Here is a 17,434-nt window from a genome sequence, read left to right on the forward strand (position 1 = left end):
GTCTAACCAGGGAAGTAAATTTGATACTGTTAGTGTACCTATTTGCTTATTCAGCAAACATCTGTTGAGCACCATCTCTGTTCTAGGCACTGTGCAAGGGGATAGAAAGCAAATGTGGTTGTGGCCCTTGCCCTCCAGGAGATTATTCTCTAGCGAAGGGCCAGAGAAATAAACGGACCATTATAGAGTGTGCCAAGTGCCATGATAGAAAGGAGCACAGGCTGCGATGACGTGGTACATTGGAGGTATTGATCTCAGACCAGGCAGATTAGAGAAGGTTACTCCTTCTCTAAGTTCTGAAAGACGAGAGAGTCTTCCTATGAAAAAAGACAATGTAGAGCTTGAGGCCCTGAAGTCCAGCTGCCTTAGCTAACTATCTACATAACCAGCTTTCTCTGTGAACTCAATTCCTTTTCTGTAAATGGTGATGATACCAGTAGTTGCTCAAAGGATTGTTGAAAGGCTTCTATTAGACAATTACTGTAAAGGGTTCAGCAAAGTGCCTAACGTATCATTGTCTTTTGTCTTTCACTAAACTTTAGTTACGGTCAGTATCCGGTCAGCATCCGTAAAAGAAATGAAGGAGAAGAATTGATCTAGGTAGAGGTGTGGCTTATGTGGATCCCTTTCCTCTCTCCCAAAGTCTGGAAGTGACTAATTGAGGGTTAGAACAAGGAAGTAGCTAGAGATAAGGCTGGCAGGGATTAAGTGTGGGGGAGGGGATGGGTTGCAGATCCTACTAAATGGGCTTGGTAGAGTGGATTAGAAGAGGATAAGACCGATTTTGATGCAGGCTTAATTATAATAGCTAACACCTTATTGAACGCTTACTGTGAGCCTCAGATTTCTAAGTGCTTTACACATAAAGCGACAACTCTGAGATAGTTGCCATCATTTTATATTTACAAATGAGGCACAGATGGGTTAAATAAATAACTTGCCCCAAATTCCATAGCTAGATAGTTGGATGGAGCTGTGATGACAGCCTCAACACAAGTAGAACTCCTCTGGGTGTGGAAGATGGAAAGAAGTGTACACAGACCCCAGAAATATTAAAGAAGAATCAATAAGACTTGATAATCGGAAGTGGGGAGGGAAGAAAAATTAAGAATCCAGGGTGCCTCCTAGTTTACTTGCTTGGGCAGGGGAAAGGGCCTGGTACTGTTCCTGGCATGGAGAGTAAACACCCAAGGGAGAAGCAGAGTCCGAAAGGGAACGTGGTGAGTTCACTCTGGGATCCAGTGATTTTGAGATCACCTTGAACCATTGGACAGACAGTTGGATATTCTGTCTCTGTGAATGCAGAGCTGGAATTACTGATTTTGTAATCATTAGCCTATAGGCAAAGGTTGAAACCATGGGAGTAGATAATCTGTTTACCTTTTAGTTTCTCCATAACAGGGCATAGACTTTTAAGCTTACATTGCCTCCTTCATTATTAAGCAGGTTTTGTCAGGCTCCTAGTATGTACAGAGCAACTAAGTTCGGAGTTGGAGAGATGTATATAATTAGGATATAAATGGTATCTTCAAGTCGCTCATAATCCACCTGGAGAGACAAAATCAGTCACAATACTGCTGTGGATGATTTAAAACAGAAGTGTGCACAAAGTGCTATGGAAATGCACAGGAGAGATTGGCAGCTTACGAAATCATTGAAGAAGTAACATTTGCCATAGATCTTAAAGAATGGAGAGGACTTGGCCAAGTTGAGGAAGTGGGTAGGAAAGGGCATTCCTGGCAACACAACTAGCACATGTGTGCAGTAGCAGGCCCAAAAGAACTGTGTGTCCAGGAGATGGCGAGCCAGTCAGTGTGGCTCCACCATCAGGTGCAGGGGTAGGTCCGGCTGCCTGAGGAGGAGGATCCAAGGCAAGGGTGGCCACCTGAAGGGCCCTGGACATTCAACCCAAGAGTTAGGTTCTCAGTGGGGAGCCAGTGAAGGGGATAATGTGATCAGGTCTGTGTTTTGTCTGTAGATTCCTTCTTTGATGCCTCAGGTAGGCTTCTAGTTTTTAAGGTTACCTGTCTCTCTTCAAAAATAAAAACCAGTTACTTTTCCCCATTTTGATCTAATTCAAGGCAGACTCCCTGTTCTCAGCATCTGAATTCATCAACTTTGTGACCTGAGTGTGGTCAAGAATATACTGAAAGCAGTTACCCTCTGCTTCTCCTCATCTTTTCCTTTAGTTAGTATTGCTTCTTTTGGTTCAGTTCACATAGTTGTCCTTTGCGATGTTGCCACAAATACTTTGTCTGGGTTTGCTGCTCACTTGGCATTTTTTAGTCCCATGACCAGGAATATATAAAAGAACCATGACAACCATGTTCAGTTTTTTTTTTTTTTTTTCTGGCGTTGACCTTGATTTCATCACGGAGCTGGCTGTCCCTGATACTGTAGAATAACAAGGAGTCTTTTACTGTAATTTGCTAAAGTTCCTAGAACAAGGTTACTTAATGGGCTGACAGAGACCTGAGGGAAATCTCTGACTAGCTGCGTTGAGCTGACACAACCCTTTCTCCACACAGGCCTGTAGAGATTTCCTCATGTTAGCCCAGACCCATAGTAAGAAATGGCAGAAGTCCCTTCAGTACGAAAGAGACCAGCGTATCCGGCTGGAAGAGACTTTGGAGCAACTGGCAAAGCAACACAATCACCTGGAGAGGGCCTTCCGGGGGGCCACTGTGCTGCCAGCAAACACTCCTGGCAGTGCTGGTTCTGGAAAAGGTAGGTCGCTATGAGCCAGGTGGTTTTCTGCTGTTGATAGAAGAACTGCAAACTCTCCAGGATCAGTGACCTGTGCCAGGGAATTAGAGCTGTTTATTTCTGGTTCTACCATGTGTTGCCATGTTGGTAGTCCGCATGGTAAAGATCCTGCTGGGTTTTTGGTAAACAGAGCCAAAGTAAACAAATGGTTTTCCTCTCCTTGCAGATCAGTGCTGTTCTGGCAAAGGAGACATGAGTGATGAAGATGATGAGAATGAGTTTTTTGATGCTCCTGAGATCATCACCATGCCTGAAAACTTGGGCCACAAGTAAGTTGTCCGTGACTCACCCCAGAATGAACACATCTTGACCATCAAGGTTGAGAAATGTTTCAGTGGGATTGTTGAAGTTGTCAATGTTAACCAAGATCTGGACTCTTCCTTAAATGAGTGGAAAACTGCCAACTTGTTTACATGAGCAGGTTCTCCACAGATGTTTAAATTCATGCATATTCTAAGTGTTGTCATTTAATCACCCGTTCTGAAGTTTGCACAACGTGCTTTGCGTTCCGCTTTGTAGAGACCTGGCGAGGACCCAACTATAGTTGTTGATCTTTGTTCTGATTCTCACATGTTTCCCACCTGTGTAGACGTACTGGCAGCAACATCAGTGGGGCCAGCAGTGACATCAGCCTGGATGAACAGGTGACTCTCATTTGGGTGCCATCGGGTGAGGGATGTGGGTGTGATTCCCAAGGATTTGCTTATAAGGCACTGTGAGATACTGATTCTTTTTTTAATACGGGGGGTGGGGGGTGGGAGGGAAGGTTATAAATACTGGGTATTCTGTTCCTTGTGGATGATTGAATGGCTCTGTTTTTGCCCTTAGTACAAGCATCAGCTGGAAGAGACCAAGAAGGAAAAGAGAACTAGAATACCATACAAGCCAAACTATAGCCTCAATTTATGGAGCATCATGAAGAACTGCATTGGAAAAGAACTCTCAAAGATCCCCATGCCGGTGAGGTTCCTGCACATCTGGGCCTGCCCAGAGAGCCTCTCGGGCCTCGTGGGCCTCAGTGGGAAGAGTGCTGCCGTGACGGTCCCACGCACTTGAGAGGCGGTTTGTGCGTGGCATGGCCTTTGTTACCCTTGCAATCATAAACTGTGCCTGAAAATCAGCCGCTTTAATGTAGTCTGTAGATCTGGTGTGTTTCCAGATCACTTAGAATCAGATGCATTTGTTTAATGGCAGTTATATATGAGCAGAGTCCTAAGCTGGGGGCATGTACAAATAAATCTAGCACAGTTTATGTTTTTCTAAAAGCATGTAGCTGAAAACAGAAGTGCAAACAGGTACAGAATTTTACTCTTTATGGTAGCGCTAATGGGAAGTGCTGGCCATACACAGCTTGGGAAAGCACAGAAGCATAGAAGCAAAAAACAGTCCGTTCACTATGGGAAGATGAGGACCATCTCCATGATGAAGTTGGTGTTTGGACTGACCTCCTTGCCTCCCATCTTGCCCTCCTCCAGTCTGTCCGCACTGCTGCCAAAATGACCTTTTTAAAATTACAAACTTAGTCATGTTACTCCTTTGCCTAAAATCCTTAACTGGATCCTTTTTGGCTTTGAGAGTAGTCCAGATTCCTTAGTGGGCCTGGTACTTCCTCCCTTGGACCGGGCTCCACCTACACTGGTGATCTAGTCATTCAGAGTCACGTTCAGGTATGCGGAGGCTTCTTGGTTTTTCTCCCCCTTAGGGCATTTGCACAGACTGCTCTTTCTGCCCAAACTTTCATCAGCTCCCCACTCATCCTTGCCGCTTCTCTTTTCCTGTGGCTAATAGCCTTCAGGATTCAGTTCTACCATTATCTCTTTAGCAAGCTTTCACCCATGCATCCGGTCAGGGTGAGTTGGCTCTGTCTTGTGTTCCAACAGGTTGTGTTCCAACATTGCTCACTCATTACCTTAGCATTTACTGAGTGCCTACCGTCTGCCTGGTGTTGTACCAGTGTGTCTGTTACACATAGTATCAATTTAAAGAAGCAAAGCCAAAATCTGTTTGTCTAAACCCAGGGTTTGCAAACTGTGGGCCTCAAGGCCAAATCTGGCTGCTATCTATGCAGCCCGCAAACTAAGAAGGGTTTTTGTATTTTTAAATATTTCAAAAGAATGGAAAAGAGGACATGATGTGAAAATTACATGAAATTTAGATGTTAGTGCCCCTCAAGTTGTGTTGATACACGGTGACTATCATTCATGTACTTTATTGTCTGTGGCTGCTTTCATCCTATAGCAGTGTTGAGAAGCTATGACAGAGACCATATGGTAGTGTCATATGGGATAGTAAATATTTAGGCTTTGAGGGCCATACAAATATTTACTATCTAACCTTTTACAGAAAAAGCTGGCCAACCCCTGCTTTAAACAAATACTAGCTTAACTCATTCTCATGTTAAAGTCCAGAAATCGGGGATCCAGGGCTGGTACCATTCTCTACACTCTCAGTACTGGGTTTCTTTCTATCCTGTTGCTCTGCTATCTGTGGCCTCAGTTTCTAAGTCTGAAGTGGCTGCTCCAGCTGGGACCATCAGCGTCTCATTCCAGTCAGCAAAAAGAAGGGAAGAGAAGGGCATGCTCTGTCTTTTACGAGTGCTTCCTGGAAGTTGCATGAACTAGTTTCACTTCAGTCTCTGGCCAGAACTTAGTTATATGGCCACAGCTAGCTGGAAAGGAAGATTCCTACTGTCAGTGGCATGGCCTAGTTAAACATCGGGGGGTTCTGTTTTCTTGCAGAAGGAGGAAAGAATGGGGGGGGGGGCGTAGCATACAGAAAGTATTCTCCTCCCCTCTTGGGTCTCAGGGACCAACGTGGCTTCTGTCTCTCCACAGACTGCGTTCCTCATGAGTAGGGACTGTGTCTTACTGGTCTTCATATCTTTTTTTTAAAAGATTTTATTTATTTATTCATGAGAGACACACACACACACACACACACACACAGGCAGAGACACAGGCAGAGGGAGAAGCAAGCTCCATGCAGGGAGCCCGACGTGCGACTCGATCCCAGGTCTCCAGGATCACACCCTGGGCTGCAGGCGGTGCTAAACTGCTGTGCCACCAGGGCTGCCCTGGTCTTCATATCTTTGATGCTTAGCCAGTGCCTGGCACATATATACTATTTAGCAAATGTTGAAGTAATTAATTAACTAGGTCTTAGAAAACAAATAGATTTATATGGAAGTGTGTAGGACTTTTGTTAGAAAACTGTTAACAAGAAAAAGCCATGAGTTAGCACCCTATAGACACATAAAAGCATTGGTTTACTGGGGGCCTAAAAAGAAGCCCCACTTTCCTGGTGTCTTACAAAAAGTAGTGGGGAGGTGAGCAGGAAAGGCAGTTCCTGCTCAGAAATAGCTTCTGAATATGGGTGACCTCGCTGTCTCCTTTACCACTAGTTCCTTGTTGACATTGCCATGGCAGGTGTGCGGTTCTCTGTCTGTTTGCCCAAAGCTCTAGTCCTCGCCCTCTGCCTGCACTGCGATGCATCACGGGAGAGCTGGTTCCTCTAGGCTATTTCTCAGGCTTCCGTGCTTTGGCACCTGGCTGGGCTCCATCAGGGTGAGGCACCAGTAGGAGTTTGCGGGGGACCCTGGCCATGCCTTCTCTCCTGGGCAGTGCTTTGGCAATGGCTGTGTGGCTTTGGTTTCCATTGGACAGGCCCCCTGAGGCTTCAGCTACTGCCGAGTGCCTCTGGCCTCTGGCCTCTGCGCCATGGTTCTACCACTGCCTCTCTTTGTTCCTCCAGCCCCATGCTCATGGCCTCCTGCTGTTGTGATCTCCAAATTGTCTTCCTCGGCCGGCTAAGTCTCCATCAGCCGTGTAATGAATTCCTTCCTTCCTTCTGCTTTAATTCGCGGATTCATTTGTTTCCCTATTGGGCCTCTGGGTGATAAAATAACCAATATGAAAAGCTTGGTGCCTTTAGAGAAACTTGGGTTCCTGAAACAGTTGTTGGTGGCCAGGGCAGTGTGTGAGTGTGTGTGTAAGAGTGCGTATGTGTGTGTGTGAGTGTTGTGTGAGTGTGAAGAAGAGCTAGGGCTTAAGGATGCACTGATTCTAGGCCCAGGCTGTGCCCATATGTCTTGTAGCCACCCATGGAGCACATACCCATCCCATTTTCCTCAACATGCGTGCAAGCATTACTTCACGTGGCCTGAAACTCTGCCAATGAGAGGTTTTGTTGGCGTAGTTTCTAAGTACCTTCCGTAAAAAGACTCTTGAGGATTTGAGCCGTATTAGTCCATTACCCTTTGTGTGCATTTTTTCTTCCACTGTTGTTCTCTAAGTATCTCTCAGTATTGAGAGGGATTTTGTAGTGTGACCCCGTTTTAGTTGAAGCAGGGTAGGTCCTAATGTTGTGTTCTAATGTTGGTGCAGTGGCTCTGCATTCACTGGGAAATTTCTCATGGAGAAATGCTGGGTGTGTTTCTCAGAGAAAAAGCAGACTCTAGCCTATTTTTTTTTTTTTTAAATGTATAAATGCATAGAAACAAACATGAAAATATAATGGTTATCTTTGGGTAACGGCATCTCAGATAAATTTTTTCCTTTATACTTTGTAAAGTTTGTTATAGTGGAAATTACAAGATACTTCACAATTGAGAGGGCAGTGAACGGGGTAGTATGTGGTTCAGGGATTGGTGGGTAGGAGGTTGGACAAAAATGCAGAAAAAGAGGTGGGATCGTAGGAAAGAGAAGTGTTTTTGTTTGTTTGTTTTTGCTGAAATATTGCTCTAGGCCAGCTCTATTCAATAGAAAGGGAATTGTTTTCCTCCTTCCTCTGTTCTCTGGATTCAGGACTCAGGCTAATGATATGCAGGCTTGTTCAGCGAGATTGTTGTATTGTAAAGCTAAAGTAAGCTTTGTGGGCTAGCCTGGGAACCTAACCTGTTTTTACAGTAATTTTTTAAGTAGTAAAGTCATCTTAAATTTCAAATAGGCAATTTAGAAGCTAACTCTTTTTGGGGGGAGTTGGAGAGACAGTGTCTCTTATGTTCATATCTCTTTATACCCAGTGGGTAGTATAGGGTCCGGTACACATGAGGACTCAATTAAGGGTATAAATGAACGTCTTCTCCCCAACAGAAGCACACACACATACATACTTGCTTTATCCTGCAGTTGAAAGCCCTAAGTTGGCTTTGAAATGTGAAAGGCAGAAACACTCAAGTCAACCCCCGTCATGAGCACTCCAGTCCAGAACACAACTGTCCAGCCTGAGAGAAGAAACCAGAATCCTGCCCTGATAGAGATCTGAAACAATCATTAGCAATTGTCTTGTCCAGGAATAGAAGCTAACTTTTGTAATGTTTTCTTTTCACCAGTCAGGATAAGCCTCTACTTATAACTTATTATCCTTTATTTTCTTCCTCAAGAATTTTAAATGCCTCACTCCCTCTCTGGCTATACTTGTGCTAAAATACATTTCTTCTTTTATTTCATTCTTTCTATACCTATTCGATACCAGTTTCCTACAGGTAAAGCATCGATGGCTCTCAAACATGCAGTGACGAACAAAGAGGCACGGTTCCGATCTCAAAGAGCTTGCACTTAGTGAAATAAATGAAAACTGATTTATACCGCTCATTGACATGGACAGTTGGCCAGGGAGAGTGTGTTACTTATAGGTTAGATCTTAGAGGTGGTCTCCTGAGCAAAGCAAAGGCCTCTTTTCTTCCCAGTGATTTGCTTTATCATCTCAACATCTCGATATATCTCTCCACCTGCAGATATTCAGCTGTCTCTTATAGATGTGTGGGCAAAGTTTTAAAATCTGTTCTTTTCCTGACAGGTGAACTTTAATGAGCCCTTATCCATGCTTCAGCGCCTTACTGAAGATCTGGAATACCACGAGCTGTTAGACCGAGCTGCAAAATGTGAGAACTCTCTAGAACAGCTCTGTTATGTTGCAGCTTTTACCGTGTCCTCCTACTCCACTACTGTCTTCCGTACCAGCAAGCCATTCAACCCACTCCTTGGGGAGACCTTTGAGCTAGACCGCTTAGAGGAAAATGGGTACCGTTCCCTCTGTGAGCAGGTAAAGGAGCCTCGGGACTGTGACACGTTTACTTTTTAAAGAAAGAGATGTCTTTTTGGTTGTTACCCCCGGGGGTTACTGTTTGTAGAAATTCCATGCCTGTCACCCCAGACTGCCTTCTTTTCCTTTAGGGCTTCAACACTGGAGGCCCTGGTACTCACCTACTGTTGTGAATATAAAATTGTCAAGTGTGCACTTTGGGTGTTTATCATACCAATTCAGAGGCAGTATCTTTTCCTTCTCCTTCTGTCTGAATCTGAACCACTGATTTCTTCAAGGTGAGTCATCATCCCCCTGCTGCTGCACACCATGCCGAGTCCAAAAATGGCTGGACATTGCGACAGGAAATCAAAATCACCAGCAAGTTCCGAGGCAAATACCTCTCCATCATGCCCCTCGGTAAGGCCGCCGTCTTTTATGAATGAAAGATCTTGATCTTCTGGCATGAAAAAAGTGGTCACTGGGTTAGCAATCAAGAGACTGGAAGTCTGATTGGGGCACTGAACTGTACTTGCTAGCTTTGGGCAGGTCATTTCACTTCTCAGCTCTCAAATGAGTGAGGAGGCCTGAGAGTCTTTAAGGAGCCTTTCAGTCATAAATGCTTCTTGTTAGCTATCTCTAATAAATCTCTAAGTGTGATTTTAGAATATAAAATCTAGCATGCTTAAAACTCTTACTGCTAGCTGGTGGTGTTGTCCCCATTACTCGAGCTATCAGTTTCACTCCATGAATCACAGCTCTTGTGACTGCAAGGTTAGGTCTCTTGGACAGTCCCTCCCCTTTTTCTCTCCTTTCTCGCCTCTCTCTTCTACCACTGGGAAGGGTGAGGTATCATTTATATAATGGCTGAACTCCAGGTAAGTTGAAACTTCATTTTAAAAGATTTTTTTGCATGACAAGTTAATTGTGCACCAAGATCAAAAAGATCAGGCCTGGGAATAGGAATTCTAATATGCAGTGTTGGGGAGTCTGTACTTTAAGGGAAATGAGATTATTCGCCAAGTGTAGTAGAGATCTCAAGGCTCTCTTGAACCAGAGCAGCCACATTTGGCCATGTGTGTCTAGAAGAGTAATTGCTGAAAAACACAAAGCAGACAGAGAGAAACTCAGTAGCTCCCTAGAGACAGAACTGACAGTAACTGCCTAAGCCCCTGGTGGTGGTCCATTTCCCGTTTTAGTCTATCATGAGGCAGCCATAGTGCTGGGCTGGAGTCCTTGTCTTTAGTAAACTCTCCTTTCTCTCAGAAATACAAAATGTAGCAGGTATAGAAATGGGAAATTGTCTAGAAAACAGAAATTAGCCAGAAAACAAATGCAGGAATGTTTGTAATATATGAAAGGAAGAAAAGAAATGAGAGTGTTAGCTCTACTGCCTCGTGGCTAATATGCAAAAGGCTCTTAGATGAAAAGGTGACTGAGTGATTTTGGTCTTGATGTTTACTGAGGACCTTAGAAAAGACTCAAATTGCTTAACTGTCTTTGATGATAACGATTTCAGAAGTATTAGGTTAAGAGTAGTAAATCCTGGGATGTTCTTACCTAATTTTCAGAACTAGGATGTTAGTGGTCATATTACAATATGACTTTCATCCATGGAAACATTTTGGAGGCTCCCTGAGGCTCTCCAAAGGGATGGGTTATTTTTAATTCTAAAGAGGGTTGTGGGATGCCTGGGTGGCTCAGCAGTTGAGCATCTGCCTTCAGCTCGGGTTGTGATCCCACGGTTCCGGGATCAAATCCCACATCAGGCTCCCTGCATGGAGCCTGCTCTTCTCCCTCTGCCTCTGTCTCTCCGCCCCCCCCCCCCCCCCCCCCACCGGCTCTCTCTCTCTCTCTTTGTGTTTCTCATGAATAAATAAATAAAATCTCTTAAAAAAAAAAAAGAGGGTTGTATACATTTTAAAAGTAGCGATAAATCTAATAAATAGCAAGAAATCTGTCAGTGATATGCTATACATTTTCTTTTTTTTTTTTTTTAATTTTTTTTTTATTTATTTATGATAGTCACAGAGAGAGAAAGAGAGAGAGGCAGAGACACAGGCAGAGGGAGAAGCAGGCTCCATGCACCGGAAGCCCGATGTGGGACTCGATCCCGGGTCTCCAGGATCGCGCCCCAGGCCAAAGGCAGGCGCCAAACCGCTGCGCCACCCAGGGATCCCGCTATACATTTTCTCTGTGATTTGATGAATCTAGAGTTCCTTAAGGGGCAAGTAACTATATGAACATGATATATGTGGTAGATCTAACTTTTTAGAGTTAAAAAATTATCTTTGATAGGATTCTATTCCTATGGTTATTTAAGGATTCAGGTCACCAGGATGTGTTGCCTTAAGTCCCTCAATCCATTAAATACCGAGTACCTGCCATGTACCAGGCAGGAAGTATAAGTTAACAAAACAAAGATCCCAGCTTTCATAGGGAGATTGAACAAAGAATTAACATAGTGACAGGAAACTGATGTACAGAGAATGGGATTTCTGGGCACTGGTCCTGCAGATGGCTGTATTTAATAGTTTGGATCAGTGACATGGAAGGAGAATCCTGCAGTGAAATTTTCACATTTGCAAGGGCACTCTACTCTCCTAGGGTAAATTGGTAAAACAATAGATGTCACTGAAGAATGATTTATGGACAGGATTACAGGATTGTAAGCAGATAGTTTTTGGAGGTGGTATAACAAGGAGTCTGAGTCTCCTTGTAAAATAGACTAGAAAAGTTAGAATCCTTGCAATGTAGAAAGAAGAGTGCTTCTAGAAAACATAATGGAGGGATCCCTGGGTGGCGCAGCGGTTTAGCGCCTGCCTTTGGCCCAGGGCGCGATCCTGGAGACCCGGGATCAAATCCCACATCGGGCTCCCAGTGCATGGAGCCTGCTTCTCCCTCTGCCTATGTCTCTGCCTCTCTCTCTCTCTCTCTCTCTCTGTGACTATCATAAATAAATAAATAAATAAAAATAATAATTAAAAAAAAACAATGCTAAAAAAAAAAAACATAATGGAAGTGTGCAAAATGAAAACAGTGGCAGAGAATACATGTGAATTTGCTCATCAAGTTCCAAGGCACTAGAACCAGGTGGTAGTGCAAAAGGTGAAAGAGACAATTTAAGGCAACTGGGTGGCTCAGTAGGTTAAGCATCTGACTCTTGATTTTGGTTCAAATCATGATCTCAGGGTCATGAAATTGAGTCCTGCATCAGGCTCTTTGCTAAGCATGGAACCTACTTAGGATTCTCAGATTTTCTTTCTCCCTCTCCCTCAGCCCTCTCCTCGCCCTCCTCCACCACTTTACCCTTGTACCTGCTCTCTCTCTCTCTTTCTAAAAAAAAGAAAAGAGACACATTCATATATACAGGTATTTATTTATTTGTTTTAAGGTTTTTAAGTAATAATCTAAATTTCTCTACACCGATTGTGGGGCTCCAACTCATAGCCAAGAGCCGTATGCTCTACCAGCTGAGCCAGTCAGGTTCCCTAAAAAGACACATTTAAAGGGATATTGTTTTATAGTTTTGGAGCTCTGTAACCCAAGAATCGCAAATTGGGAATATGAATGAAACAACCAGTCAGCCTGATGATCTCTGTCAGTGACACTACTTATTGGGTTCCAGGGACCTTGAATTTGCTCCAGAGTGGCATTTTAGTAAAAAAATTCCCCTTACATATTTTATTCGTTCTTCCAGTTTCTACTTCTTCGTTAGTGATTACTTATAACTAATATAATTACTGATTAGTTACAATTTACATTTGCTATTTTTGCTTTTTGGGTTTTTTTCTGTATATCTTTTTGTTGTTGTTGTTGTTCCTCTATTAGTTCCTTCTTTTGTATCAAATAGATATTTTTCTAGTTTACCATTTTAATACCCTTGTTATCTCTTTTTACTATATTTTTGAAGGATTGCTTCTCAGCCTTTTGGCTAGATCAAGTGTATTTTCGAAGGTATTATTTTAGTGGTTATCCCAGGTCATACAATTAATATCTAAGCTTCTTGTTCAGATTAATACCAATTTAGGGGCAGTCTGGGTGGCTCAGCGGTTTAGTGCCGCCTTTAGCCCAGGGCCTGATCCTGGAGACCCAGGACCGAGTCCCACATTGGGCTCCTTGCATGGAGCCTGCTTCTCCCTCTGCCTGTGTCTCTGCCTCTCTCTCTCTCTCATGAATAAATAAAATATTTAAAAAAAAGATTAATACCAATTTAATTTCAATAGTATGTAAAAACTTTGCAGATATATGGATCCTGTACCTCTTTCCTCCTTTGTGCTTTTTATCTTTGTGTAAATTATATTTTTATATATTATAATCCCATCAACATAGTTTTATAACTGTTGCTTTATACAAGTATCTTTTAAATCATGTAGCAGAAAAAAAAGCTGCAAGTAGAAAATACATTAATACTGTTGTTTTATAGTTTAATTATAGTTATCTTTACTGGTCTCTTCTAATGTAGATTTAAGTTGCTGTCCACTGTCCTTTCATTTCAGCCCAAAAGACTTCCTTTGGTATAGTTCTTGAAGGAAAGATCTAATAGCTATGAATTCTTTCAGTTTTTGTTTGCCTGGAAATGTCTTACGTTTTTTATGAAGGATAGTTTTGTTGGATATAGAATTCTTGGTTTGATCATTGTTTTCTTTCAGCATTATTGGATATGTCATCCCACTGCCTTCTGGCCTCTGAAGTTTCTGATAATCTTATTGAGGATCATTTATCTTGATGCATCACTTTTCTCTTTACTGCTTCAAGGTTCTCTTTTTCAGTATTTTGACTATGATGGGTTCCAGTGTGGTGCTCTTTGAGTTTATCCTATTGGAGTTACACCTCTTAGATATGTAGGTTAATGTTTTTCATCAAATTTGGAATTTGAAGCCATAATTTATTTAACTGCTCCAATTGGAGCAGTTGTTTTTGTTTTTTTGTTTTGTTTTGTTTTAGTGCGAGAAAGAGAGCAAGCAAGGGAGGGGGAGAGAGAGGGAAAGAGAGGATTCCAAATAGGCTGCACACTCTGTGTAGAGCCCAACACAGGGCTAATCTCACGACCCTGAGATCGTGACCAGAGCCATAACAAGAAGTCGGACACTCAACCAACTGAGTCACCCCGGGGCCCCCTTAACTGCTCCAATTATGAACACCACCTCAGGCAGCTGCTATGTTAAACAATTACCATTGGTGTTTTGCTTGTCACCCCTGGGAAAAGGCTGTTTGAGATGAGCAGGTACTGAGTCAAGTCAAATAAAGGCAAGCCTTGTGATTGGGAACCACCAAATCGGTCAGATAATGACAGTTCCTTGGAGATTGGGCTTTTGGGGAGCTTCATATCGTCTGCTTCCACCAGTGTTTGCTAAGCTGCTTGCTGCTTTTCACATCTACGGTGATTGTGAAATTGCTGGTTCTCAAGGCTACTGCCAAGCTGGGGAAAGGAAGATGGAAGTAGGGCAAGTTAAAATGCCACAAAACTCATTTTTCTTATGCTCAGGATGAAGCAAGAGTTTTGAGTGACACTAGGAGACCACAGAATGGACAATGCAGGTGGCCTCTGGTAGCTGGAAAAGGCAAGAAAGTGGGCCTCCTGTAGACCCTTCAGAGGGAACATAGGCCTTTTGACACCTTGATTTTAGATTTCTGACTTCCAGAAATGTAGCAGTTGAGTAGCAACCTGTGTTTTAAGCCACAGAGTTTGTGGAAGTTGGTTCCAGCAGCAATAGAAACAAATACAGGGGTAATAGTGCCCGCAGCTGAGGTATCACTAGGTATTTGAGTGCCTACTATATGCTGGAAACTCTTTTTGGTGCTGTGGGTATGTAATGGTGGACAAAAACCACTTTGCCCTCACTTAGCTTGCATTCTTTTCTTTTAGAGAGTGTCTGTGTGAGCAGGGGAAGAGGGGTGCAGGGAGAGAGAGAGAATCTTAAGCAGGCTTCATGCCCAGCATGGAGCCCAGTACAGAGCTCTATCTGACAACCCTGAGATCATGACCTGAGCTGAAATCAAGAGTCGGTGCTTAACTAACTGAGCCACCTGACGCCCTAGCTTGCATTCTTTTCTTAAGCAGACAAAAAAGTAAACAAACACTTAAATATTATTTTTTGTCTATATTTATTTAATTTTAGACAGTGGTAGTTCTATGAAGAACTAGAGCAAGCAGAGATGGGGTGAATGGTGGAGAAGCGAGTGTGTTAGTGGTTCCTTGGACACGGAAATTCTCTCTGGCAAGGTTACATTTGAGCAGACACCTAACTAATAAAAAGAACCAATCAGAAGATCTGGAGAAGAATGTCCCAGCAGAGACGCCCTTATAGATAAAGGCCCCGAGAGGGGAATAAGCACAGCATGTTTGCTCAAGGAGCACAAAGGCCACAGCAGCTTTCGAGCATAATCTGAGGAGTTGGCCAGGACCAGATATTTTCCTTTTTTTTTTTTTTTTTTTTTTAAGATTTTATTTATTTGGGGATCCCTGGGTGCCGCAGCGGTTTGGCGCCTGCCTTTGGCCCAGGGCGCGATCCTGGAGACCCGGGATCGAATCCCACGTCGGGCTCCCGGTGCATGGAGCCTGCTTCTCCCTCTGCCTGTGTCTCTGCCTCCCTCTCCCTCTGTCTCTCATGAATGAATGAATAAATAAATAAATAAAAGCTTTAAAAAAAAAAAAAGATTTTATTTATTTATTCATGAGAGACACACAGAGAGAGGCAGAGATATAGGCAAAGAAAGAAGCAGAGAGAGAAGCAGGCTCCATGCAGGGAGCCCGATTTGGGACTCAATCCTGGGACTCCAGGATCATGCCCTTGGCCGAAGGCAGATGCTTAACTGCCGAGCCACCCAGATATCCCAAGGGCCGGATCTTGTAGGGTTTTGTACATGAGGGAAAGGAGTTGGGTTTGGTTTTCATTGCAGTGGGAAGAAACTAGAGATTTTACACAGTGTGGTAAGTTGACGTGACATGTCTTAAACATCACTTTGACTAGAGACTTGAAGGTGACTATGGTGGAAGTGGGACCGAAACAATGTTATTAGCTTCAGGCAAGAGAGGACTCTAGACAGCAGTGGTGGTAGAAGAAGTATTGAGCAGGAGACTTAGCATGTGTGTAGATGACACAGGTATTTGAAAGGGTGTTGTGAAGATTAAATGAGCTAATAGATGAGGAGAGTGTAGCACGGTGCCTAGGACACAACTGGTGCTGTCAGCAGAGCTGCTCCTTTTGTCCTGGGTGTCATTGTCATCACTGCTGCTGCAGCCAACAGGGCTAGTTTAGTCTCATGTACAAGAAAGACACATAATTAGTCTTCTGTTCATTAGTGGTTGCAGAGAGAGCTTAGACTTCTACCAGTACTGTAACTGTATTAGTCAACATGTATATAAGGATATACATATAGGGTGTATATATGGGTGGCTCTGTCGGTTAAGTGTCTGACTCTTGATTCTGGCTCAGGTCATGATCTCGGTCATGAATTTGAGCCTTGCGTCAGGCTCCACGTGGAGCATGGAGTTTGCTTGGGGTTCTCTCTCCCTCTCCCTCTGCTCCTCTAGCTCGCACCTGCGTGCTCGCTCTCTTTCTCTGTCTCTCAAAAAAATAAAATCTTTTTTCTAAAAAGATATATATATGTATGTTTATCTTTAAATTTTTTTATTATTTTGAATCCCTAAGCACTTCTCTTCACCTCACTTTAGGTTTTATATGCAAGATGAACTCACAGGGACAAGAGAAGACTGTATCTCTTGAGCACCCATTATGTTTCAGGCATTGTACTGGCAGATAAACAGTACTGCGTGACAAGGTGTGCTTATCCCAAGTCTACAGATGATAAAGCTGAGACCTAGGGAGATCACAGCATATGCAGGATCTGGTACTCTAGTGCAGTTCTGTTGCTAACCAGCCAGATTCATGTAGACCGCATAAGTTAAGGACACCAGCTCCAATAAGACTGCTCTCACCTCAGTTGCCAGCTACCAATTTGGGGGGCCCCAGATCCTATGTACTTCTGACGCACTGGCTTTAGTGTAGATAATTTGCTAGGATGACTCATAGAACCCAGGAAAGAACTATCCTCACTATCATAGTTTTATTATAAAAGGTACAAATCAGTACCAGCCAAATGAAGAGATGCATAGAGCAAGGTCTGCGAGTGTCCTGGACATAGAACTTCTATGACTTCTCCCATGGAATCAGGACACATCAACCAGGAAGCTTCACTAAGCTCCGTCGTCCACAGATTTTATTAGGATTTGATTAGGTGGGCATGATGGAAACATTGGCCACTGGACAGAATTCAGTTTTCAGGCCTCCTTCTTCCCTGGAGGTCCCCTCTGGGACCTCTCACTTGGGAGATTCCAGGGGTTTAGAGGTCCCCTCCTAGGAACCATGGAGAAATACCAGACCAGTTCCTTATTACACAATCCAGGGTCACACTTCTAACAAGTGTTGGAGCCAGGATTCAGTCTAGTTCTGCCCTATCCACTACTATGTTATTGTTAAGGCCCTTAGAAAAGCAGGTTACTTAAGGTCATGTGGCTACTTACTAACAAGAGGGCCTCACCACTGCCATCCTGACTGCCAGCATGTGCTCTTTTCCACAATTCAATTTTGTTTTTTTATGTGGGGCAGATTTGACCTGTTCCTGTAAATTTTGCAACTCGTGT

At 43.4% G+C, this 17,434-nt stretch overlaps 1 protein-coding gene across 1 annotated transcript in view; it reads left to right on the forward strand.

The window, feature by feature from the left end:
* OSBP (oxysterol binding protein) overlaps positions 1-17,434 on the forward strand; it is a 34,483-nt gene that overhangs the window by 10,025 nt on the left and 7,024 nt on the right. The window contains exons 4-9 of the mRNA XM_038563166.1: positions 2,529-2,727; positions 2,933-3,035; positions 3,356-3,410; positions 3,595-3,726; positions 8,563-8,808; positions 9,087-9,207. Coding sequence (XP_038419094.1) covers positions 2,529-2,727; positions 2,933-3,035; positions 3,356-3,410; positions 3,595-3,726; positions 8,563-8,808; positions 9,087-9,207 — 856 coding nt within the window. The remainder of the gene's footprint in view (positions 1-2,528; positions 2,728-2,932; positions 3,036-3,355; positions 3,411-3,594; positions 3,727-8,562; positions 8,809-9,086; positions 9,208-17,434) is intronic.

This window comes from Canis lupus, chromosome 18, assembly GCF_011100685.1.
Source record: "Canis lupus familiaris isolate Mischka breed German Shepherd chromosome 18, alternate assembly UU_Cfam_GSD_1.0, whole genome shotgun sequence".
In the NCBI taxonomy this organism is placed as follows: Eukaryota; Metazoa; Chordata; class Mammalia; order Carnivora; family Canidae; genus Canis; species Canis lupus.